At 41.9% G+C, this 26798-nt stretch overlaps 2 protein-coding genes across 3 annotated transcripts in view; one reads left to right on the top strand and one right to left on the bottom strand.

The window, feature by feature from the left end:
• BIVM (basic, immunoglobulin-like variable motif containing) overlaps positions 1-4077 on the top strand; it is a 26279-nt gene extending 22202 nt beyond the window's left edge. The window contains exon 10 of the mRNA XM_072135523.1: positions 1078-4077. Coding sequence (XP_071991624.1) covers positions 1078-1374 — 297 coding nt within the window. The 3' untranslated portion in view covers positions 1375-4077. The remainder of the gene's footprint in view (positions 1-1077) is intronic.
• LOC140118092 (uncharacterized) lies at positions 2780-26774 on the bottom strand. Of its 2 annotated transcripts, XM_072135524.1 has the most exons (8): positions 26562-26771; positions 25188-25255; positions 22667-22833; positions 9245-9348; positions 8947-9108; positions 8601-8806; positions 7966-8039; positions 2780-6480 (listed from the first exon to the last, which is right to left on the bottom strand). In XM_072135524.1, the coding sequence occupies exons 1-8, from the start codon at positions 26631-26633 to the stop codon at positions 6407-6409; spliced, it is 927 nt and encodes a 308-aa protein (XP_071991625.1). In that variant the 5' UTR covers positions 26634-26771; the 3' UTR covers positions 2780-6406. The 2 variants fall into 2 exon arrangements, with proteins under 2 accessions (XP_071991625.1, XP_071991626.1); XM_072135525.1 differs by lacking the exon at positions 7966-8039 and having other exon boundaries at positions 26562-26774.
• Positions 26775-26798: the final 24 nt, after the last annotated feature.

Below are 26798 nucleotides of genomic sequence, written 5' to 3'. Positions count from 1 at the left end.
CTTTTAACTTTTCTCTTTCTATGCTGTGAAGTCAAGAGGCCGTTCCTATCAGTGACATTCTCTATCTTTCTGTAAAAGAGCCACTACCATGACATATTCACAGCCCAGACACATAAGAAAAATACTGTAAGTGTAGGAAACAGAAGGGCAAGTTTACATTTCTGTCATTCCATCAGTTACTTTGAGCCAAAACCAGTAGTGGTTTATTACAAAACAGGTACACATTTTTCCATCATACTTTATCTCTGTATATTCTTCACATCTAGTTTTTGCTCAAAATGATGCAAAAACCTATGAAGTAACTATGAAGTTTATGAAGTGTAAACTGTCCCTCATACTGTTACATATCACACAGTACAGTTATCCGGCCACAAATGGTACCAGTCGCCATGGACACCTATGGCGCCCGGTCACAGTGCGGTGAACACACGTTGTCTCACACCCTAACTGTGTATGGAGAAACATAAAATATGTCCTATATTTTTCTGTGTTGTGGTGCTGGCTCTGTTCTTCCCTATGGAGAGGGGTGAGCAGCGCTCATCCCTCTTCCTCTCCAGCTCTCTGACTGGGCAAACACACGTTCATCTGAATGAGACCTTAGACAAATAAATAATGCATATGGACAGATCCATATATTTAATACTTAACAAGGATGCACATGGTATATTCTAAAAATGGCAAGAACACAACATTTACAAGAAGGGAAGTAATGATAAATGTCCTATGTGTGAATAATGTAGTGTATTTCTGTATATGGGTATATAATGTACTGTATGCATGCATATGGAATGTGCTGTATATGGGTGTATAATGTACTGTATTATTATTAGAATTAATATAATATACCTGAACTACTAGATATTTGCTAGTGGGTGGGAGATAAGGCAGGTGGTTGGGGCCATAAAATAAAACTCTAAAATCAAAGAAATCTATAAATTAGGATGGAAAAACTACTTACTTTAGTAATGAAAAAAAAATTTTCATTATTCCCTAACCAGCAAATGAATCAATTTAATACATAATATATAATCATTTATATAATTCTAAATATTTATTTTACTTTGAATTTTTCTTTAGGCTGGAGGAAATCTTCATTGTCTCTTGGCATTCCAAAAGCTCAGCTGGCAAAGATTCGGTCCATGGACCTTACAGCTTGGAAACCTGAGACCTGAACCTCAACCTCCTGTTCATGCACGAAGAATTCCGAAATCAGAAAGCGAAGATAATGTCTCAAAGAAACTGCATGGGCGCTTAGGGAGGTCATTTAGTGCAAGCTTTCAGCAGGAGCTTGCATGGAAAAGAATAAGAAATATAAGTGAGAGGCGAAGCAGTGGATCTCCGGAAAGCGACACAGATGGAGAAGGAACGGACTAATGTGAACAATGTTGGATCAGTAAGCAACTAGTAACATTTATCATCCTTTTTACGGCCCTTAGCAATAGTGACTGGAAAAAATGTAATCCAGAAGTACTCCAATATACTTCTCCTATATTTTTGCAGATTATATTTTCACCAGTTCTTTTTCTGGACTACAACAACCATTAGTTACTAGTATTGATAATAATATTTCTTTCACAAATGCAGGTAAGTTTGTGGACTAAATGGTGAGGGCATGCACAAAAAATAAATAGTCAGCTCACCCCGACACTGCCGCAGGATGCTCCATGTGATTTCCAAGCAAGGACACCTCCAGCTCCATATAAACCTAAATGTAGGAAAAGCCCAGCTACCTGCGAATCCACGGCTTTATTAAAAAGTGTAACAATCTACCATGCACAAAATCCAACAAATAACTCAATATCAGACATGTTCCAGAAATGCTTCCTTACTATATGTTGAGGAAACACTGCAGTACATGGACATCCACTACATGGATTTTAAGGGCAGCAGGATGCGAATATGTGAAAACCAGCTTAAAAGACTTTTGTAAAAGTGTACAGAAGAGGTATTCATTCTCCTCCACTACAGCTTATCACCTTATACACATCACATTTCTTATAGCAGATTTTCTTATCCTTCCCCTGGTCTGATGTGTACCCCAGGGCTGTCTGATGCTCAGAGACGTCAGGCCCTGCTCCGGGCAGGACCTTACAGTAACTGGCACATGCTCAGTCAGTTGCATTACACTGCACTGCTATACATTAGGATTACAGTGCAGTGATTTGGATTTGAACAAGTGATCAGAGCATTGCTTGTTCAAGTCCAGTTTCAGAAATAAAGTACCTGATTTTCACATCTATTTTATACAGTATAAGCTTGCATGGGATTTGCCACCTTTTCACAAATAGAACTACTACTCTAGGAATAACTTTCTATAAGACTTTGGAGTTTGTGCTCATTCATCCAATAAAGTATTTTTAAATTCTGATGTCAGTGTAAGACAAGAAGGTTCTGGCATGCAGTAAGCAATCCTAATTATCATATCCCAAGGGTGTTGTATAAAACTGGAGGTCAGGATTCTTTATCACTTGACTTCCCCCATCGCAAGATCGATACCATCGAAAACCATGCACATTCATGTTGGAACTGAAAAGGGCCTTTCCTAAATGGTTGCCATGCAGGTGGAAGGATAAAATAGTTAAAATGTACCAGGCTCCTAGCCGTTACACACCCTCAAATCATGTAGTGGTCTCCCTCCTGCATCCTAGTCATAGAATCCACACAGCCCCCTCTTCCTTTCAGTCATATCATTATAAGTTTTCAACTAAAGGCTACACATGTGCGGTACTCTCCTCAGCTCTTACTCCATAGTTAGGTGAGTATCTTTTTCACTGAAGAGAGACAAGTCAGTCGAAACCGCGCAGTAATGAAAACTTACTATGACATTGCCAGAAGAGAAGAGCTGTGTGGGACATTGGTTAGCTACAGAAGGGAGAACTTAATAATAAGATACACTTCAGGCCCCATAAACATGATTGTAATAGTGGCCATGATCTGGCCGCAACAGATCAGAGGCACCATTATGGTCTATGGCACCCAAATAGGGTGCAAACCATGTCTCACCGCATTGTGACCTGGCCCGGTGGTTCCTGTGCTATGCCTGGGATCTGCCCCAGTTGAGAATGAGGCCTTAGCATCAATATGAATATTGCTTCAGGAAACTGTCATTTGGTTTAACAAAAACCTCTCATCAGAAATTGACCAACCATATATACTCGAGTATAAGCCAATCCAAGTATAAGCCGAGGCCGTTAATTTTACCACCAAAAACTGGGAAAACCTATTGACTAGAGTTTAAGGCCGTTTGCGGAAAATGCAATGTTCACAGCCTCCCAGTATACAGTCAGCCCCCTTTAGTATATAGCCAACCAGCCACCTTTAGTATATAGCCATGCCCCTGTAGTATAGAGCCAGCCAGGACCCTTTAGTAGCCAGCCTCCAGTTTGCCCAGCATTATAAAAAAAATAAATTTCGATACTCACCTTCGGGAGTTCCCGATGTTCGGCGCGGCTCCTCTACCCCTAAATCAGACCAATTATAGGTTATTGAGGCAAAAATATCTGTCCTTAATAAAAATAAAGGGTGTTCTCAAATTATTGACTATGGAATGCATTTGTATGAAAAATGTTGCAATTTTTTTCCTGAAATAATACCATTTTCTAACATTTTGTGATAATATGCCTTAATGAGCCAAAAAGATGGAAACGATAAGGAATAAAGGCGGTTCCTGAATTGAATCACCTCCGAGACATTGAACACTGATAAATAGTCACCGTTCTGTTATTTCAGCAAGCAAAGCCGCACATTAGCAGTATTGTACGTATTGTTACAATGTCACATGTCGCTAATGTCAAACATCATTGATCAAATAAAGCAGACAGAACACGCCATATTACAATTGACCAAAACTAGAAGCCATTTTTATGTAAGGTCAGTTCATCACTGTGAATCTCAGAACAGCAGGTAAAACCCATGATGCTAGTTGTGATATAATAGTAACTTATGTGACATGGACTGGTTTTGAGACCAGATTTGCTAGGGTGTGTAAAGAATATAATCTATATTTCATTAAACAGCATGGCATTGAATTGCATGGTTTTCTGGGAAAAAAAAGAAAAAAAAAAAAAAGAGTAGAAACATCTTCATTTGTCGACTACATATATTCTAGTAAGGCAATGAACAGTCATTTAGCAATGTACAGGTTTCTTTTTCCATTCATAAACCTCTTTATGGAATTTTATAAATGTTTCCACATAAAAATACACTGTTTAGGTATGATATTTATGGAGGGAAATCTTATTTATTAAACTTTTAATGATTTTACTTACTAGTAAAAACTTATTTTGTACGTTTTTATAGTTGTACTTGGTTACTGTATTGGTTTCCTTTTTATACTGTTTAATTTTTTTCCTCTTCTTATGGAATCCATAAAGTGTAAGACTCTCAACATACATGTGTTCTTCTTTAGGAATGGAAATAATAAATTAATAGCTTGATGTATGGCGTCATTAAATAATTATAAACATTACAAGTTATTTTTCATAATCTAGCAAAATTAAAACCTATAAAAAAACCATTATATTTACAGACCAACAGGATACCTTGAACTGGCAGGAAGTATAAAATGTCCATCTGTTGCCTTGACTTTATTGTAGCCTCAGGTAACCTCATGTCCTAAATGTTTAAAAGGTTTGCTAAAAGGGGTATTCCTTAAATATACTCAAGATAACACATTCACTAATTCACTGTTATTAACAGAAATACAGTATTTCACAGATATAATTCCAACCTGTCTCCATCAGTCATGGTGTAAACAATTTTGGTTATCCCTGGATGCAACCATAAATCTTATGACTATGGTCAGATTCTTCTCATGAAGCTTCTCTAGTCTGAACACTGCAGTGCTCTTTGCCTCATACCCCCCCTTTGCATTACAAGACCAGTTCAGACACAGGCACTTCCTGCCAGTAATAAGTGTGCAGAGACTTACTCTACAAGCGACAGACAGATAAGGTCTTTATAGAATAGCTGACTCTGTGTTTTACTGATTAGGTGAGTTATCAAAGAGTGACATTGTGTTTTATATCCATCTCATGGATCTCAACATTTCTCATCTTTGATCTGTCACATCTCTCTTTTTATATGTTTATATGATACCAGTAGAATTTTCAGAAGCTAAATAAGAATGTAGATAAACCTGTGCCCTGATAATCTAAGCACATTGTCAGCACACAGCATCTCATAGCCCAGAGGAATCATGTCTGCTTAGAGAATCCCTGCCCACACTCTAGTGAGTGACACGACCCACAACAGCAATAAAACTGACTAAAATTGCAAAGTAAGTGGTTAAATGATATTTATTGTGTAAACTTCACTAGGAGATTAAAATCTGAGAACTTTCTTTCGTGGGAAAACCCATTTAACTTTTTAAATTGTTGGCCATATCCTTAGGATTGGCCTTAAATATGGGTCTAACACGGAGTTCCATCAACCCATTCTTTTGTTTTTAAGAGATGAGGCAGGTGGCAGGTACAGCAGCCTCTTCAATTGGTATGATGATCCATTGGATTTTTATTGCAACAATTCTAGTAGTTTATTATATGCATGTGAGAATATCAGGAACATTATTGTATAAGCGTCAGAGAATCCGCTGCCAAACCAGCATATGATCCATGCATATTTTGAAGGGATTTACAGCAATTTCAATTGGAAATCTTTCAACAAAAAATGTCAACATTTTGCAGCTAGACTTTACTGTAATGTATTCTGACACCTGTCACCTTCAGAAATTTTTGGATGATTCAGTCATTGTTTCCTGCATCCGGGAGGGTGAAGAGTGGAGTGAGGGTAATAACCTCCTACAAAACCTAAAAAAAAACTAAAGAAATGGTCATAGACGTATAGAGGAAAAAAACTGTCCATGATCTTATCTTAATCAAAGGTAGAGCAATCTACCAGGTCCAAACCTAGAAGTATCTTGGTGTCGTAATTGAATGCTAGGCCATTGTCTGTTGGGGAGGGTCAATTAAAAAGAAGGAATATAATAGGCTGGCCAAAATCACCAGAAGGTCACAAGGCATCCCAATTGACAGCATTTGGAAGGTTAGGAGTCGTAGCAAGCTTATCTTCATTGCAGGAAACGCATTACACCCATTGCACCAAGTACTACTGCAACAATGGAACACGACAAGTTACCAGTACAGGCAGACTTTTCTTTTGCGTAGTGTAAATGCTGGAGCCATGTACACCACAATGTCCTAAGGAATCAATAAAGCTTTATTGTATTGTATTGTAGATATTTATTCACTCATATTTGCTTTTAAGTCTGCACCAAAGGAGGTCCACAATACCAAAAGCTAGTATTCAAAATAGAATACAGTATTGTATTGTACAGTATTCATACTTGCACAATTATTCACGTTACAACTCCAGAATGCATACGATCTTTAAAACATCACCCATTATTTCAGAAGACATTTTTTGTCTTTAAGGTGTCTTGAATACTTGCAATGTCTTTTGGAGTTGTCCGACAGCAGCCCCCTGCCAAAAATCAATTATACAGTTAGTATCTTAGTAAACAGGAACACAAAAATTTTCTCACCGCGTCACGACATTTAAAGAAACTAAATTTATCAATAGAATAAGAGAACATAAGAAAAATTCCTCCTTTCATATTCCCTCCCTCCCTGCAAAAAGGACTTTTACTTCTGTGTTGCTAGCAGATGCCAACCTGAGCTATATAATTATTCATAGAAAACATATGTATATATTAAATATCTATATAGATATTATAGTGTCAAATTAAAGGTAAAATGTAACATTGCGGAGCTTCAAGATCCACATTCATGCAGTCCCCGGGATACATACAATATCGGTTCTGTAGGTTTGTTCTTAAGTTGAATTTGTATGCAAGTCTCAACTCTATATTTTATAATTGTATCCCCAGCCAATTGTAAAAATGTTGGCTTGTCACAAGAACCAGAATTAACAATAAAGCTTAATTGCAGAGACCTTTTGATAACTGTAATATCTGTTTATTGTAGTCTAAGGCTAAAGTACAGCAAGTCGGGTTTTCTCAAGTAGGAGACCTCCTGAATTTGTTTCATGACACACAAAGCTATTTACAAATTTAAAATTTTATGGAAACTGTATACTTGGGGTAAACAAAACAAAAAGTAAAGTTCCCATCTGCGTTATGGTTTCCATTTGCAGTTTGAACGGGTTTGTTTTGTTTCCCATTGATTTCAATAGATTTGCAATGGTGTCCGTAAGAATACAATTTCACATCTTCTATTAGACCTTCCGCTATTTGATTGGACAGATAGAATAAAAAAAATAAAAAAATAAAAAAATGGATGGCTATAAAATAATGAAATACTGAGAAGCAGAAATCAAACTATCAGTTTTTTTTTTTTAAACGGATCAGTGAAAGGTATTCTATAACCAAACTGATTCTTTTCTATCAATGTATCCTTCCAGACACCTGTTTAAATTACAATGGGGCAGATACATCAACGTTTCTCCGCCAGAATTCTGGTGTAATTTTGACCTGAAAAGCAGAGCACCTTTATTTAATACAGGTTTAAGACCATTTTGAACAGTTTTCTGACTTGCCTGAAAAGGGTCGTGATCTTGGTGAAAAGGGGTGTGGCCTTAACCAACCACCAGAAAAATTCATTTGTGTGCCACAAAATCGAAAACTACACCAACTAATAGCTGTTCTAAAGTCCAACTCCACAAACCACACTCCAGATAAATCAGCCAGCAGAATAGAACTGTGGAGTCAGACTGCACAGGTCTATGGATCAACAGTTTTAAATTATTAGTTATAAATCTACTCCAATTTGTTTTGTGTAAAAAAAAGGAAGCCAATACGGAGATGGGAATTGGCCCTAACTTTTAAATGATGCCAGATAGCAGAAGTAGCTGCAGTACCACTGCCTTTTTCCCTTGTTAGGTAAACTAATCTATGATTAGAACATAGTGGATGAATATGTCTGAATTTGTTGCAAGTTGAATACTTACCAATCCATCTTGCACCCAACTGAACCCATTCTAAGGCATATTCAGATATTGCTTTATCTGTAGAACCTTGCCAGCTATATGATAAAAATATACAATCAATAAGCTTTAACTTTACATTCCTGAAATATTATTTAAAAGGTCATGTTATCTGGGTACAGAGATTGCCATTTCCTGTTTTGAAGCAGAATATTGAAGTCTAGTAGTTAGGCTACATTCACATTAACGTGTGCCCGCCGTACCGTTGCACGGCGGGCACACGTCGGCGCCGGGGAGAGGAAGTGGGGGATGAGCGTTGCTAAACCCGTCCCTCTCTATAGTGATATATGGCGCACGGCGACTTATTCCATAGAAGGATAGGACATGTCCTATCTTTCTTACGGCCATGTAGGACATTAACTTAAAATTCTTTTACAACTGCATGTTGGGGAGTGGTATACTCTATACCAGAACAGTGGCTTCAGCCAATTGTTAGCCTTTGGATGCAGAATATATCACATTTAGAAAATAAGTAGAAATACTACTAGGTAATGACACAAGCTTTGAACATCCACATCCAACAGTGCAGAAAGTCCTAAAATGTCTAGAACAATAAAGCACTCAGAAGTATACGGTTCTTGTATCCTGTGATTACATACCCCAGTTTATGGTCCCAATTTTCTCCTTTATTGGGGTACACAATCCAGTCAATCTTTCGAACTCGTTTACTATTTGCAGATTTTAGGAGGGGACCAACAAATGCAGGTGAGCAACAATTCACACCTATGGCTACCAGCTGGTTGGATCTTTCTGCAATGTTCACCGCTTCATCAAACCTCTCTCCAAAACTTGTTAATGAGGTGCTCTAGATTGGAATAAAAACAGTGAGTGCTAAGGACTACATTTATGTTTTGAGAATTCTAATATGATGAAGTAGAAGCAGAGGGTCGGGTAACCTTTCAGACCTGTATAGAGCATGCACTGTTCTGTTTGTTGACTCCTCACCTGACATGAATAGGAAAGCCAAGCTTTGTTATTTGGGAATTCTCTCAGAAGCTGCACCAGGGCTTCTGCCTCCTTTAGACTGGGTATTGTCTCGAAAGCAAACAGGTCAACCCCAGCGACTGCAAAGCACTGCATCTGTGTGCGATGCCAGTCTTTCAGTTCCTGCATTACAAGAACACTAAAGAAACTTACCAACATGTCATTTAATATGGTGATAAACTGAGCAAAGACTAAGAAAAGCACTTGCAGTTAATAAAATCCTAACTATGCACCTAGACAGAGGAGTAGCTGTACTTACCTCAATGCTAATGTCCTTCACATAACTCCCTGTGTACTCAGAACCATCATGGAGGAATGCGCCATATGGACCTATTGATCCAGCAATTAGCATTTTTCTTGTTTCTATAAAGGAAACAGCCGCCTTGTGTTTAGTTGAACTAAGTATTAGTTGCATTATTTGTTTTAGTTCTAATATTACAACACTAAATAAACCAGTTGCAAAATTCTGGACAAGAGAAAAGTGATGATGGTTTCCGAAAACATTCCCTAAAAGAAGGTCCAACTTTTCAAGCATTTTGGGCAACTTTTCAAGCACCCGTGCAGAGACTCTCAATTGTTTCTTACTTCTTTGTAACATACATTCACTAGGATAGATATATATATATATATATTATATATACACAAATATATTACAAATAAAGATGGTTTAACCCCTTAACGCTCTGCACCGTAGCTCTACGGCGCAGAGGTACAGGGCATGTATGAAGAGGGCTCACGGGCTGAGTTCTCTTCATACAAGGGTGGGGGCTGTTGCATATTGCTGCAAACCCCCACCGCAAAAGTATATTGCAATATATGGTAGGAATGATCTGACCATCTAGGGTTAATGTACCCTAGATGGTCTAAGAATTAGTGAAAAAAAAAAAAAGTTTAAAAAAATTAAAAAATTTAATAAAATATTAAAATTTCAAATCACCCCCCTTTCCCTAGAACTGATATAAAACATAATAAACAGTAAAAATCAGACACATTAGGTATCGCCGCGTCCCAAAATGCCCGATCTATCAAAATATAAAAACTGTTACGACCGGCGGTGACCTCCGAGACGGGAAATGGCGCCCAAATGTCCGAAATGCGACTTTTACATCACATAAAAAATGGAATAAAAAATTATCAAAATGTTGCACAGACCTCAAAATGGTAGCAATGAAAACGGCGGTTCATTCCGCAAAAAATGACACCTCACACAGCTCCGTGCGCCAAAGTATGAAAAAGTTATTAGCTTCAGAAGATGGCAAATTTTTTTTTTTGTACACATTTGTTTAATTTTTGAAAATGTATTAAAACACAATAAAACCTATATAAATTTGGTATCACCGCGATCGCACTGAACCAAAAGAATAAAGCTGAGGTGTTATTTTGAGCGCACAGTCAAAGTCGTAAAAACTGAGCCCACAAGAACATGACGCACGTGCTGTTTTTTTTTCAATTTTTCCACATTTGGATTTTTTTCAGCTTCGCAGTACACGGCATGTTAAAATAAATAACATTACGGGAAAGTAAAATTTGTTACGCACAAAATAAGCCCTCCCACAGGTCTGAACACGTAAAAATGAAAAAGTTATGGATTTTTGAAGGTGGAGAGCGAGAAATGAGCGAAAAAACCCTGCGTCCTTAACCCCTTATCACCGACACTAGTTTTTAGCTCAATGACCAGACTCGATTTTTCAAATCTGACATGTCTCACGATAATTGGTTATAACTTCGGAACGCTTTAACATATCGAAGTGATTTTGAGACTGTTTTCTCGTGACACACTGTACTTCATGTTAGTTCTAAATTTAAGTGATAAGTTTTGCATTTCGTTCTGAAAAAAAGTGAAAATTTGGCAAAAGTTTCTAAAAATTCTTCATTTTCCAAGTTTGAAATGTTCTGCTTTCCAGACTTTAGGTGCGATTTTTCTCATTTTCATGAAAATTGCTAAAACTCACATTTTGAGGGACAACTCAGCTTTCAAGCGACTTTGTAAGGCCTATATGATAAAACCCCATAAATTACCCCACTATAGAAACTTCACCCCTCAATGTATGTAAAACAACTTCTATTGCGTCTATTAACCCTTTATGTGTTTCACATGGGTTAAAACAATATGGACCTGCGATTTAGAAACTTTTGGATTCTTTTGGAAAATACATTAATTTAGGCCAAAATTGACAGTTTCATAATAAAGTAAATGATAAAACGCTCTGCAACGTCTAATGCCCAATTTTCTTGGTGGTAAACTGTTGTATGGGCGCACGGCCGAGCATAGGATCAAAGCAGCGCTATTCACAGCAGATTTGTATTGTCACATTGTACAAGATATAAATTTTAATTTTTTTTGGTAATGCGAACATATGAGGCTTATTATTTGCGTGGTGAGTTACAATCTATAGATAATTCATTTTGGGGGTCTATAGCTTATTCATGAGATTTTATTAACTATTTCAAGGGTGACAAACAAAATCATCAATTTTAATTTAGGATTTTTAGCACTTTTTTTCCCCGCTCACCGTAACGTAAAAATAATATTTTATCTTTAGTCTCTGGTTCACTACGATTGCGGTGTTACCTCATTTATATCGTTTTTCTTATCTTTGCTCAATTTTACTGAGCAAAACCAATATTGGAGAAAATCGCATTGTTTTTACTATTGACAACTTTTCAGGGCCATAACTTTTGTATTTTTCTGTTGTCAGTTCTGGTTGAGGGCTTATTTTTTGCGAAAAGAGTTGTTCTATTCAGTCGTATCATATTAGGGAACGTAGCTTTTTTTGATCACTTTTTAGAACATTTTTTGTGATGGTGTTTGATGAAAAATTGTGTATTACGGGAAGTTTTTCATAGTTTTTTTTTTTCCGTCGTTCACCGAGCGGGTTCAGAATCGATTTAGATTTATTGTACAGATTAATACGGACGGTGATACCAAATATGTACATTTTTCGTGTGTTTTTGTGTTTTATATACTGTATTTGCATTATATGTGTAACTGGGGAGATTATGGGACTTATGCTCAGTTACATACAGCCGGGTCCTGCCAGGAAGGACCCGGGGGCAGCGGCAGGAGGGATCGTCACCCACTTGTAAGGGGTTAAACACCCGTGCTGTGATATCACACCCCGACACCGGCACTATACTGACCCGATGTCCCGAAATCTTCTTCTGACGTGGCGCCGTAGAAAGGCGTCGCGTCAGAAGAAGTACCCTTAATGACCGACGTAGATTCCCGACAGGGCGGTCATTAAGGGGTTAAGGCAGGGCCGCATCTGCCATGAGGCGAGATGAAAATCTTGCCTCAGGCGGCAGAATGCAGGTCCCTGTAAAGGGCGGCGAAATTTGCCGCTCTAAAGTGGGCGACTTGGGCGTCCATTAACGCCCAAATCGCCCACCAGCTAAATAAATCGCGCCTGTCTCTTTAAGACACAGATTTATATGCGGAGCGACGCAGCACCTTTCCGGCAGCTGCGTCGCTCCGTTCTAATCAGTGACACAGACGTCATGACGTCACGCCGCCTGTGTCACTGTGCGGAGCCGCGGCTCACAGAAGAGCCGCATGAAGACCGGGGCTGCGCGCCGAGGGAGCAGCTGCCTGCAGGTAAGTATGATTTTATTATTTTTCATGTACTTTAATTAATAGAGATGAGCGAGCACTAAAATGCTCGGGTACTCGTTATTCGAGACGAACTTTTCCCGATGCTCGAGTGCTCGTCTCGAATAACGAGCCCCATTGAAGTCAATGGGAGACTCGAGCATTTTTCAAGGGGACCAAGGCTCTGCACAGGGAAGCTTGGCCAAACACCTGGGAACCTCAGAAAAGGATGGAAACACCACGGAAATGGACAGGAAACAGCAGGGGCAGCATGCATGGATGCCTCTGAGGCTGCTTAATCGCACCATTATGCCAAAATTATGGGCAACAGCATGGCCATGACAGAGTGACAGAATGAAGCTAGATAGCATCTAAAACATCCAATAATTGACCCTGACACTATAGGGGACGGCATGCAGAGGCAGCGGCAGCCTAGAGAGTGGCATGGCGACATACCTTAAATGGACTCAGGCTTCAAACCAATGGGTGGCAGAGAGGAACCAAAGGAGGTGAGCAAGAATCGCTCAAATAATATCGGTACATGATAAAAGTTTGTGGATTACACAGCAGGGTGGCGACAAAGTTAACATGGAAGCCATGAAAACAACCCAAAATTCTGCCTGACACAGCTCGTTTGATAAGGGGACCATGTATGGAGGCAGTGAACTAGTAGTAGATTAAAGGTGCTGCAGTTAAAACTATGTTAGTTGGATCTTGGCATGGAGCTGGCGCTCCGCTGCCAGGCGAGCTTTCGCCAATCCAAGCCCCTGTCTCTAGGCTACTCCCCAAACAGCACTTCTAAGAACCTTTTGTATAAGATCAAGTGTAGTAGCGTTCTTATAAGTTTGGGATATGGCGGGTGAGGGGAATGTAAACAGATGCGCAAGAAGCGCATGATGCGCATGGAGCTGGCGCTCCGCTGCCAGGTGAGCTTTCGCCAATCCAAGCCCCTGTCTCTAGGCTACTCCCCAAACAGCACTTATAAGAACGCTACTACACTTGATCTTATACAAAAGGTTCTTAGAAGTGCTGTTTGGGGAGTAGCCTAGAGACAGGGGCTTGGATTGGCGAAAGCTCACCTGGCAGCGGAGCGCCAGCTCCATGCGCATCATGCGCTTCTTGCGCATCTGTTTACATTCCCCTCACCCGCCATATCCCAAACTTATAAGAACGCTACTACACTTGATCTTATACAAAAGGTTCTTAGAAGTGCTGTTTGGGGAGTAGCCTAGAGACAGGGGCTTGGATTGGCGAAAGCTCACCTGGCAGCGGAGCGCCAGCTCCATGCGCATCATGAGCTTCTTGCGCATCTGTTTACATTCCCCTCACCCGCCATATCCCAAACTTATAAGAACGCTACTACACTTGATCTTATACAAAAGGTTCTTAGAAGTGCTGTTTGGGGAGTAGCCTAGAGACAGGGGCTTGGATTGGCGAAAGCTCACCTGGCAGCGGAGCGCCAGCTCCATGCGCATCATGAGCTTCTTGCGCATCTGTTTACATTCCCCTCACCCGCCATATCCCAAACTTATAAGAACGCTACTACACTTGATCTTATACAAAAGGTTCTTAGAAGTTTGGGATATGGCGGGTGAGGGGAATGTAAACAGATGCGCAAGAAGCGCTGAAATAATATTGGTAAATGATAAAAGTTTGCCAGTATATTTTGTGGATTACACAGCAGGGTGGCGACAAAGTTAACAAGTTTTATGTGGAATGCCCTGTAATAGCTCTTGGGCGGTGTGCCTTTTATCGCCTAGGCTCAGCAGTTTGAGCACCGCCTGCTGTCGCTTAGCGACGGCACTGCTGCTGTGCCTAGAGCTACCGACTGATGGCGCCATGGCCACGGATGGTAATTCGGAGGAGGAGGAGGTATACTAGGCCTTTGAGACCTGGACCGAGGTAGGCCCCGCAATTCTCTGCGTCGGCAGTATATGACTAGCCCCCGGGTCAGACTCGGTCCCAGCCTGCACCAAGTTAAGTGTAGTAGCGTTCTTATAAGTTTGGGATATGGCGGGTGAGGGGAATGTAAACAGATGCGCAAGAAGCGCTTGATGCGCATGGAGCTGGCACTCTGCTGCCAGGCGAGCTTTCGCCAATCCAAGCCCCTGTCTCTAGGCTACTCCCCAAACAGCACTTCTAAGAACCTTTTGTATAAGATCAAGTGTAGTAGCGTTCTTATAAGTTTAGGATATGGCGGGTGAGGGGAATGTAAACAGATGCGCAAGAAGCGCTGAAATAATATTGGTAAATGATAAAAGTTTGCCAGTATATTTTGTGGATAACACAGCAGGGTGGCGACAAAGTTAACAACTTTGATGTGGAATCCATGAAAACAACCCAAATTTCTGCCTGACACACCTCGTTTGATAAGGGGACGATGTATGGAGGCAGCTATATGGACGACTTTTGGAGGTAGCAATGGAGACAACGTGTGGAGGCTGCTATGGAGACAATTTAATTTGGATAGTGCCTGTATGTGGCAGTCCAAAAAAGTTTTCAAACCAGAGGAGCAGGTAGGTGGCCCTCCAGAAAAATGAAATAGATTGAGTGCCTGTATGTGGCAGTCCAAAAAAGTTTTCAAACCAGAGGAGCAGGTAGGTGGCCCTCCAGAAAAATTGAATAGATTGAGTGCCTGTATGTGGCACTCCCAAAAATTGTTTAAAACAGAGGACCGGGTCGGTGGCCCTCCAGAAAAATTAAATGCATAAAGTACTATAGCTAGAGCCAGTGGGCCCTGTCAAAAAATAGCCAGTTTCCTCTGCTTTACTCTACAAAGAGGAGGAGAAGGAGGAAAATGAGAAGGAGGAGGAGGAGTGGATAAATTATTCAGGTTGAGCTTCCTTCACCTGGTGGAGATTGGAAATTATGAGAAATCCAGGCTTTATTCATCTTAATAAGCGTCAGCCTGTCAGCGCTGTCAGTCGACAGGCGTGTACGCTTATCGGTGATGATGCCACCAGCTGCACTGAAAACCCGCTCGGACAAGACGCTAGCGGCCGGGCAGGCAAGAACCTCCAAGGCGTACAGCGCCAGTTCGTGCCACATGTCCAGCTTTGAAACCCAGTAGTTGTAGGGAGCTGTGTGATCATTTAGGACAATGGTATGGTCAGCTACGTACTCCCTCACCATCTTTCTGTAAAGATCAGCCCTACTCTGCCGAGACTGGGGACAGGTGACAGTGTCTTGCTGGGGTGACATAAAGCTGGCAAAAGCCTTGTAAAGCGTACCCTTGCCAGTGCTGGACAAGCTGCCTGCTCGCCTACTCTCCCTCGCTACTTGTCCCGCAGAACTACGCACTCTGCCGCTAGCGCTGTCAGAAGGGAAATACTGTTTCAGCTTGTGCACCAGGGCCTGCTGGTATTCATGCATTCTCACACTCCTTTCCTCTCCAGGGATGAGAGTGGAAAGATTTTGCTTGTACCGTGGGTCCAGGAGAGTGAACACCCAGTAATCGGTGCTGGAATAAATTCTTTGAACGCGAGGGTCACGGGATAGGCAGCCTAGCATGAAATCTGCCATATGCGCCAGGGTACCAACGCGTAAGAATTCACTCCCCTCACTGGCCTGACTGTCCATTTCCTCCAACTCCTCCAATTCCTCTTCTTCTGCCCATACACGCTCAACAGTGAAGGACTCAACAATGGTCCCCTCTTGTGTCTCGCCAACATTCTCCTCCTCTTCCTCCTCATCCTCCTCCACCTCCACCTCCTCCGATATGCGCTGAGAAACAGACCTAAGGGTGCTTTGGCTATCAACAAGGGAATCTTCTTCCCCCGTCTCTTGTGACGAGCGCAAAGCTTCCGACTTCATGCTGATCAGAGAGTTTTTCAACAGGCCAAGCAGCGGGATGGTGAGGCTGATGATGGCGGCATTGCCACTGACCATCTGTGTTGACTCCTCAAAGTTACTCAGCACCTGACAGATATCAGACATCCACGTCCACTCCTCATTGTAGACTTGAGGAAGCTGACTGACCTGACTACCAGTTCTGGTGGAAGTTGACATCTGGCAGTCTACAATCGCTCGGCGCTGCTGGTAAACTCTGGATAACATGGTCAGTGTTGAATTCCACCTCGTGGGCACGTCGCACAACAGTCGGTGAGCGGGCAGTTGGAGGCGGCGCTGCGCTGCCCTGAGAGTGGCAGCATCTGTGCTGGACTTCCTGAAATGCGCACAGATGCGGCGCACCTTCGTGAGCAAATCAGACAGATTGGGGTATGTCTTGAGGAAACGCTGAACTATCAGATTTAACACATGGGTCAGTCTGCCGAGTTGCAGAGCCGCCACCAGGTTACGGCCGTTGTCACACACAACCATGCCTGGCTTCAGGTTCAGCGGTGCCAGCCACAGATCAGTCTGCGCCGTGATGCCCTGTAATAGTTCTTGGGCGGTGTGCCTTTTATCGCCTAGGCTCAGCAGTTTGAGCACCGCCTGCTGTCGCTTAGCTACGGCACTGCTGCTGTGCCTAGAGCTACCGACTGATGGCGCCATGCCCACGGATGGTAGTTCGGAGGAGGAGGTGGAGGAGGGGTGGGAGGAGGAGGAGGCATAGTAGGCCTGAAACACCTGGACCGAGGTAGGCCCCGCAATCCTTGGCGTCGGCAGTATATGACCAGCCGCAGGGTCAGACTCGGTCCCAGCCTCCACCAAGTTAACCCAATGTGCCGTCAGCGATATATAGTGGCCCTGCCCGGCAGCACTCGTCCACGTGTCCGTGGTCAGGTGGACCTTGTCAGAAACGGCGTTGGTCAGGGCACGGATGATGTTGTCTGACACGTGCTGGTGCAGGGCTGGGACGGCACATCGGGAAAAGTAGTGGCGGCTGGGGACCGAATACCGAGGGGCGGCCGCCGCCATGAGGTTGCGAAAGGCCTCGGTCTCTACTAGCCTATAGGGCAGCATCTCCAGGCTGAGCAATCTGGAGATGTGGACATTAAGGGCTTGGGCGTGCGGGTGGGTTGCACTATATTTGCGTTTCCGCTCCAGCGTCTGGGGTATGGAGAGCTGAACGCTGGTGGATGCTGTGGAGGATCGTGGAGGCGACGATGGGGTTTTTGTGCCAGGGTCCTGGGCAGGGGGCTGACTATCAGCTGAAACAGGGGAAGGAGCAGTGGTGTGCACGGCCGGAGGTGAACGGGCTTGGTGCCACTGAGTGGGGTGTTTAGCATTCATATGCCTGCGCATACTGGTGGTAGTTAAGCTAGTAGTGGTGGAACCCCTGCTGATCCTGGTTTGGCAAAGGTTGCACACCACAGTCCGTCGGTCATCCGGTGTTTCCTTAAAGAACCTCCAGACTTCTGAAAATCTAGCCCTCGCCGCGGGAGCCCTCGCCACGGGAGCTTCACTACGTGACACATTTGGCGCTGATGCACCTGCTCTGGCCCTGCCTCTCCGTCTGGCCCCACCACTGCCTCTTCCAACCTGTTCTGGTCGAGGACTCTCCTCCGTCTCAGAAGCACTGTGTTCACCCGGCCTATCAACCCAGCTTGGGTCTGTCACCTCATCATCCTCCGATCCCTCAGTCTGCTCCCCCCTCGGACTTCCTGCCCTGACAACAACTTCCCCACTGTCTGACAACCGTGTCTCCTCATCGTCGGACACCTCTTTACACACTTCTTCCACTACGTCAAGAAGGTCATCATCACCCACAGACTGCGACTGGTGGAAAACCTGGGCATCGGAAAATTGCTCAGCAGCAACCGGACAAGTGGTTTGTGACTGTGGGAAGGGTCCAGAAAACAGTTCCTCAGAGTATGCCGGTTCAAATGCCAAATTTTCCTGGGAGGGGGCAGACTGGGGGGGAGGAGGCTGAGGTGCAGGAGCTGGAGGAGTGCCGATTTCGGTGACATGGGTGGACTGCGTGGAAGACTGACTGGTGGACAAATTGCTCGAAGCATTATCGGCAATCCACGACATCACCTGTTCGCACTGTTCTGGCCTCAACAGTGCTCTACCACGAGTCCCAGTAACTTCAGACATGAACCTAGGGAGTGTAGCTCTGCGGCGTTCCCCTGCTCCCTCATAAGCAGGTGGTGTCTCACCCCGCCCAGGACCACGGCCTCTGACCCCTGCAGTAGTTGGACGCCCACGTCCCCGCCCTCGTCCTCTACCCCTAACCCTCGGGTTAAACATTTTGAAAATGAGAGTTATAACTTGAATTTTTTTTTTTAACTTTTTTTTTGGTTTTTTTTTTGTGTTTTTTAGTTTTTAAAACCAAACGATGCTATCCTATTGCTATGGCTATTTTCTAGCCAAGTATGAAAGCACACTGCTATGCCAGATGAGATGACGCTGAGTTATGAAAAAAATAAACGTAAAATAAAAAAGGAAATGGCAGACTGTGCCTAATTGAAATACAACCCCGGGCCCTAATAAATTTTCCCACTTCGGTCTTTGCGATGGATATGTGCGTCACTAAGCGCAAAACACAGTGGTTGCAAGTCTCACTCCAAATTGCTCACAATTTGCTAGTAGATGCACTGCAGCAAGTACAGCCACCAGCAGATCAACCAGAAATCAAATATATATAACGCTACTGTAGGCGTAAGTAAGCCGTTTGGATTCTCCTATGGCTATTTTCTAGCCAAGTATGAAAGCACACTACTATGCCAGATGAGATGACGCTGAGTTATGAAAAAAATAAACGTAAAATAAAAAAGGAAATGGCAGACTGTGCCTAATTGAAATACAACCCCGGGCCCTAATAAATTTTCCCACTTCGGTCTTTACGATGGATATGTGCGTCACTAAGCGCAAAACACAGCGGTCGCAAGTCTCACTCCAAATTGCTCACAATTTGCTAGTAGATGCACTGCAGCAAGGACAGCCACCAGCAGATCAACCAGAAATCAAATATATATAACGCTACTGTAGGCGTAAGTAAGCCGTTTGGATTCTCCTATGGCTATTTTCTAGCCAAGTATGAAAGCACACTACTATGCAAGATGAGATGACACTGAGTTATTAAAAAAATAAACGTAAAATAAAAAGAAACTGGCAGACTGTGCCTAATTGAAATCAAACCCCTAATAAATTTTCCCACTTTGGTGTTTGAGGTGGATATGTGTGTCACTAAGAGCTAAACACAACGGTAGCAAGTCCCCCTGCAAATTCCTCACAATATGGTACTAGCTGCACTACTAGTGCCAGCAAGCCCAGCCACAAGCAAATAAAAAAAAAAGTATAACGTTATTGTAGCCCTAAGAAGGGCTGTTGGGTTCTTGTTGAATCACTCCTGCCTAACAGTAAGCTAATAGAACACCCTAACGCTTTCCCTGACCAGCAGCAGCTCTCTCCCTAGCGGCATCCAGACACAGAATGATCCGAGCAGCGCGGGCAGCGGCTAGTCTATCCCAGGGTCACCTGATCTGGCCAGCCAACCACTGCTATCGACGTGTAAGGGTACCACGTCATGCTGGGTGGAGTGCAGAGTCTCCTGGCTTGTGATTGGCTCTGTTTCTGGCCGCCAAAAAGCAAAACGGCGGGAGCTGTCATTTTCTCGAGCGGGCGAAGTATTCGTCCGAGCAACGAGCAGTTACGAGTACGCTAATGCTCGATCGAGCATCAAGCTCGGACGAGTATGTTCGCTCATCTCTATTAATTAATTGTGTCTAATAAGTGTGTGGGGAGTCATGTTATGTACTGTATGTATTTTATGGGGCTAGAAAACGTTTAATACTGGAGGGGGGGGGGCGCTATATATATATATATATATATATATATATCATATGAGGCCATAATTATTTTATACTGGGGGGGAATGATGGAATGCTATATATATTATTTGGGGCTATAATTATTTTATACTAGGGGGGGTTCTGTATATTTTATTTGGGGCTATAATTACTTTATACTGGGGGGGGGGTGCTGTATTTATTATATGGGGCCATAATTATTTTATACTGGGGGGGGGGGGGATTCAGTGTATATTATATGGGGCCATAATTATTTTATACTGGGGGGGATATGGGTTGGTTGTATATGGGATACAGTATATTACTAAGCTGGGGGGCTGTATATGGGGTACAGTATATTACTAAGCTGGGGGGCTGTATATGGGATATGGTATATTACTAAGCTGGGAGGATGTATATGTGGTACAGTATATTACTAAGCTGGGGGGCTGTATATGGGGTACAGTATATTACTAAGCTGGGGGGCTGTATATGGGGTACAGTATATTACTAAGCTGGGGGGCTGTATATGGGATATGGTATATTACTAAGCTGGGGGGGTTGTATATGGGGTACAGTATATTACTAAGCTGCGGGCTGTATATGGGATACAGTATCACTAAGCTGGGGGGGTTGTATATGGGGTACAGTATATTACTAAGCTGGGGGCTGTATATGGGATACAGTATATCACTAAACTGGGGGGCTGTATATAGGATACAGTATATAACTAAGCTGGGGTGCTGTATATCGTGTACAGTATATTACTTAGCTGCAGGCGCTGTATATAGGATACAGTATATTACTATATGTGTATATGTGGGGCAAGATTTTATTTAAGCTGTAGGGGATCTGTATATCGGAGCTGTATATAATTTAATTGGGGGTTGAATAACGAGGCCTTTAAATATATGAGAGCAGGGCTATATATATATATATATATATATATATATATATATATATATATATATATATATATATATGGTATATATATATATATATATATATATATTCATTAGGGGGTGCTATATATTTGATCAGGGTTGCACTGTATGTAAAATCATGTAACATAATAACAGGGTAGGATATATTAGTTATAGGATACAATAGATTACTTTGCATCATGTAAACCAAATGTTGGGGGGGTCTGTATTAATAAATTGGGGGTGTTGTATATTGATTGGTGCTTAGCATGCTATAATTCCAGTAGACATATATATATATATATATAATGAAGGGATGTTTTGTATGTGGGGAGAGTGTGGTCAGTTGTGTTGTGAGGGGTATATATTATTTAGGAGCACAGTGTTGTTATCCAGGAGACTTTATACTGTAAGTGACTGTGGTATTTTTAGGGACACCGGGTGGAGATGCTGCACGGAGCTGAAGACATCTGGCCGTGAATTTAGCAGTGATACTTCATGGATTGGAGAACCCGGAATAAAGTCCTCCTGATGGAAGAGATTGTTATCTATAAGGTACTAGATGCCACTAATGCCTCTCAGATCCTGTAGTCAGTCACACAGTGTCAGTGCGCTGTCTGTAGGGTTGTTAATTGTTAGTAAAGTTTAAGGATTTACTTAACAGGGAGCGGTCAGGAGTGGGGGGGGGGCAGCATTTTAATATTTGCCTCAGGCAGCAAATATGCTAGAATCGGCCCTGGGTTAAGGGGTTAAAATGTCCTACCCTTTGTGCCAGGCAGCATTTGCTATACACAGCATAACTCTCCTGCTTATCGGTCACCAAAATTTGCCAGAAGGTCAACTACCCTTTTGTACAAGCCTCAGATACAAGTTCTAGCAAGACCTACAGCCAAGCCATGTCTCAGGATGAATCTCAGTCTGATGAAGCTTATTTCAGCTACCCCTTGGGTAACCCCTCCCCTATATGTGTAATGCTTACTCACTGCTCAGTTTTCCTCTCCTAGCAGTGTCAGTGAAGTGTCAGCAAGATAAAATCTTGCTATAAAATCACAGTAGAGGGCAAAATCTCCAGCCATTATCTCTTGATATAGTTGCTATCAAGTGTGCATGGAAAAAGCAGGTTGAGCAAAGTGCTTGTTTACTATGGACTGACCCAGATACATGTGACAAGTACTAGGGAACAGCCGCCCGAGCCAAAATTGTCAATGTAGAAGAAGCTGCTATTTGGAAATTATGATTTATAAACGCATGGCCAAAAAACAAGTCCATTTTACTTAGTACCATATGCATTTATTTTGCACAAAGGTGTCCATGGCCTTTATTTCTTGTTTCACTTGCATATTTCTACAATATATCTAGAAAATTCCAAAACAAAAACAATAATTAATACAAAAGAAAAGCTAGTTCACACTTCTACACTGGATGACAATAAAACACCTACATTTCCATCAGTATCCCCCAGAAAACACAACCATAGATGTAGAGGTTTTCACCTGCGTGCTGCCGTATGAAGGCGTCTGACGATTCTTTTGCTTGGCAAACGGCTACGGTAAAAAGGTTGGCTGCCTCTTCAAAGTTCAGCCCAAGATGCTGTTTAAATCCTTCAATACTGGCCTGGTAGGTTGCTGTGCTCAGAACATTGGCGCCACTGTGTAGGAAACTGGATTAAAAAAAAAAAAAATCCTCAGAAACACATAACCATTCCCATAAAAACAAAAAACAGGTGAATGTATTTTGTGTACTAGATAATAGTGACCACTGCTGAAGTCCCGAGATGGCAGAGTTCACCTTGCTACCACAACATAAATTGGCTGTCTGGAAGAAGGCCGAAAAACTCCCCCAATTTTCTAGGGCGGTGTAGGAAATGCCCTTATGGTGGAGCTCTGCCCTCCCTCATAAGGATGACTGTTCTGTGACATTTATGACCAGGATGTCTTATTGTCATTCACTGAACTACAACAGAAATAAGACTAAGCTAGTTCCCTCCGCAACCTCTATCCATCTCTATCTGGTGTATCCCAAACCCAGGATGCCAAGGGTCATGTGTATGATTTATACTAACGCTCGATTGTGCTGAGGGTTAAACAAAAATTATTTTGTGGCAAATATACTCCACCTCGTCAACAATTAATTGTCATAACTGTATTGACCCTATTAATCTGGATACTTTTTTTTTTATCATGTACGTCTTTTTTTTTGCATTTTGTTTGCTCTTTGTAAATTATATACATATACATACATACACATACATACTGTACATACAGGCAGTCCCCTACTTAAGAACACCCAACTTACAGACGACCACTAGATATTGGTAATTTACTGTACTTTAGTTACTTTAGTTAGTTAATCCTGGTTCTTATGTCAATCCAACATTTTTAAAATCCAATTGTCACAGAGACCAAAAAAATTCAGGCTGGGGTTACAATTATAAAATATACAGTTCAGACTTACATACAAACTATGAACAAATCTACAGAACCTATCCTGCACGTAACCCGGAGACGGCCTGTACACTGCTCAAAAAAAAATAAAGGGAACGCTTAAACAACACAATATAACTCAAAATAGATCAAACTTCTGTGAAATCAAACTGTCCACTTAGGAAGCAATGACTGACTGACTATCAATGTGAGTTTTTTTTATGGAATGTGACACCATTTTCCCAGCTGGGGATAATAAATGATCTTATCTTATAAACATACCCCACTGAGAGTGCTGGATAAATGGAAAACATCACAACATCTCTTAATGAAGAGCAAATGTCTGCTTTATAGGAGTCCCATCTTTTTGTTTCACCGAACCATTAACAATATATACAGATTCATACAGCACAGAAATACGGAACTGGAGAAGGGATACGTTCATGTGAAATCTGGATAGTCTTGTGCTGCACCAGACTTATCTGTGTCTGATGCTTCATGATGAATCTGGATGATGAATGCTGGATAGTATAAGGCGGTCTAGTAATACTATATGTAAAAAGGTCTAAAAACCCTTAATAAATGTGGCACAATGCATTCCAAAACATACTGGTAGGTTGATTAGATTGTGAGTCCGATTGGGGATAGGGACTGATCCGGCAAGCTCTGTGCAGCGCTGCAGAATCTGTGAGCGATATATAAATAAAGGAATTATTATCAGTCAGCTTTTGGTGAAAATCACTACAGAATTCTGTTATAGAGGATTAATTCTGCCCCAAAGACTTTCTCAAAGTTTGTTCTCTGGTAATGGGACAATGGGACAGCAAGTGCAAGTCTCTGCACCTTTATCTCAGATTACAAATGCTTACGGGTGTTTATGGCAGATTAGAAATGATAGATTCACCCAAATACATTTCTGACGCGCTATTCCTTTCACAGGTTATTATACCAAGAGAACAAGTCCTACAAATAAATAAACCAAACATATAAACTGCACACAAATTACACCCTATTCTACAAATTGAAGGCCACCTAAAATTTTCCCCTCTTCTGTTTTACACACAAGCTCATGACCTTAAAAAACATCACTGTAAAAAGTTCACCGTCCTCTTGTACAATAACAGAGACATAACAGTGTCCCAGGAAACTTCATCTGTACCACACACAATGGGGTTTATCTAATTGTATCTACCAGATGTTCTACTGGAGGTCTCTAATGTATGTTGGTGAAACAGCACAGGAGCTTAGAACTGAAATCTTGTCATCACATCATGAAAGAAAAAGATGTAAACAATGGATGAGATCCTAATCAAAAGACAATAAAACTCCCACTCCTGTTAAAATATTTACTCTTTTAATTGTTTCCTCCTTTCCTCACATTGATAGTTCTGTTGCTTATCACTTGTGCCATCACTGTAGTTTTCATATGTCTTTTGTGTTATCCAGATATTGAATTATAAAACCATGCCTGATGAAAAGCCCCAATTTGCAAACTTGTAATTTTTATCTTTTAAGTTACCCAATAAAAGTTTTCAGGAACCGAGGACTCTCAATCTGTTTTCTATAAAAATAGATAGTAACACCCACTTACTTGGTGTGCACAGTCTTAACTGCTTGAGGATTAGTATGGAGAAGTCTTGCACTCCACAGTGGATCTCCCTAGAGTAGAGACAAGAACATATGAGATTGAAGCAGCTCTGCATGTCCTGACCTTGGACTGTCCACCGACAGTGTCCCTTCACATTTGGCAGAGCATAACAGTGTCACTCAATACACCTGCGTATCCAGTCACTGAACAGAAAGTACTCCACGGTTGGTTGTACATGAATGGGTTCGTTCTTACCAACTCGCTCCATGGGGGGCAATTTATCACAATGAAATCCCTGCCCCTTTAGCCGTACTGAATGCTTCAGGAAGCTCTGGCAGCATCGGTGGTCAATTGCAGAAATATTATCTACTCCATTAAAATGAATTGGCAGCTGCTGAGATTCAGTCAACACGCAAAAAAGAATCAAACATGAATTATATTCTGAGCCAATGCAACTTGGAAGTTAGATCATGGCCAAAATCTGTATAGAAAAGACCAACAGCAGATTTTGACAAATGGGGATAAATTACAATATCTATGAATTGTGTAAGCATGTTTAGGCAGTGATATCACCACTAGCTGCACAGGACTGTAGAGAGGCGAGTATAGCGCCATTGTTATTTTTATACCCCCTGTTGCTCATTGTGATGGATATCATATTTCTCTCCAGGCGCCATCTTGTTCACTGTGATCCATCTCACGATTCAGCCACCTTCTTGTGGAATCTGCCTAGAGATAGTTTGTCCTTATAGCCCTGGTCTTTCTGTAGCTTCTGCTTGAAGGTCATGTTTTGACTTCTTGGGAACTTTCACAGTACATTTGTGGGTGGGATAGTGTTAAATTTCTGTTCCCTGGAGAACAGTGCTTTTCAGAGAAAAAAAACCTTAGAACTTGTCAACATTATTTTGGGAAAATAGTTTCGAAAAGTTTCTGGGAGGTGCTCCAAGTATATTCAAGCTAACCTATAGCATATTAGTAGTCTATCACCTGTTATGCCCTATGCAAAGTATTTCTGTTTTCTATTTACAAGGCGACGCGCCGTGAATAAAATGCAATTTGGAGCCCTAGATAAACACTTATAGTATAAATGATTCCATAGAACCCCTCTAAGCCAGGTAGCACACAAGCAAGTTTGTTCCAACAAAATCGCCGTTCCAGGAAATCTAGTGGAGACACGCAACAAGTTTGTCGGAACAAACTCACTAGTATTGAACTTGATCAGATGTAAGAGGAGACCGCAGTGTGGCTCTTCTGCAAGCAATCCACACCATGGGGTTACCTCCACACTGGCCATAGAGAATTCTATGTACATGGTAATATATAGTATAATACAATGGCCACAGGTAATGATGATTAGAAACAAGCAGCTCCCAGTACCTGGATAAGGAAACCAGCCGCCTCTAGCTCGGTGGACAAGCCTCCACTCAGTATAGTGAGCTCAGCTGCCATACTGGCCGAGTCGTCAGAAGCTGTGGTCACTCAGCCCATCCTATAGACGGCGCTGTGCTGCCTGCAGTGTGTATAATAATAACGTTCCCTGTGCCCAGTTCACTACGATAGTTATACGACTGAATTGTGGAAGTTGTAGTCCAATAGAACGCAGCCCTATTTACT

Source organism: Engystomops pustulosus, chromosome 2 (assembly GCF_040894005.1).
Source record: "Engystomops pustulosus chromosome 2, aEngPut4.maternal, whole genome shotgun sequence".
NCBI lineage: Eukaryota > Metazoa > Chordata > Amphibia > Anura > Leptodactylidae > Engystomops > Engystomops pustulosus.
This window is presented reverse-complemented; position numbering and strand designations above follow the sequence as displayed.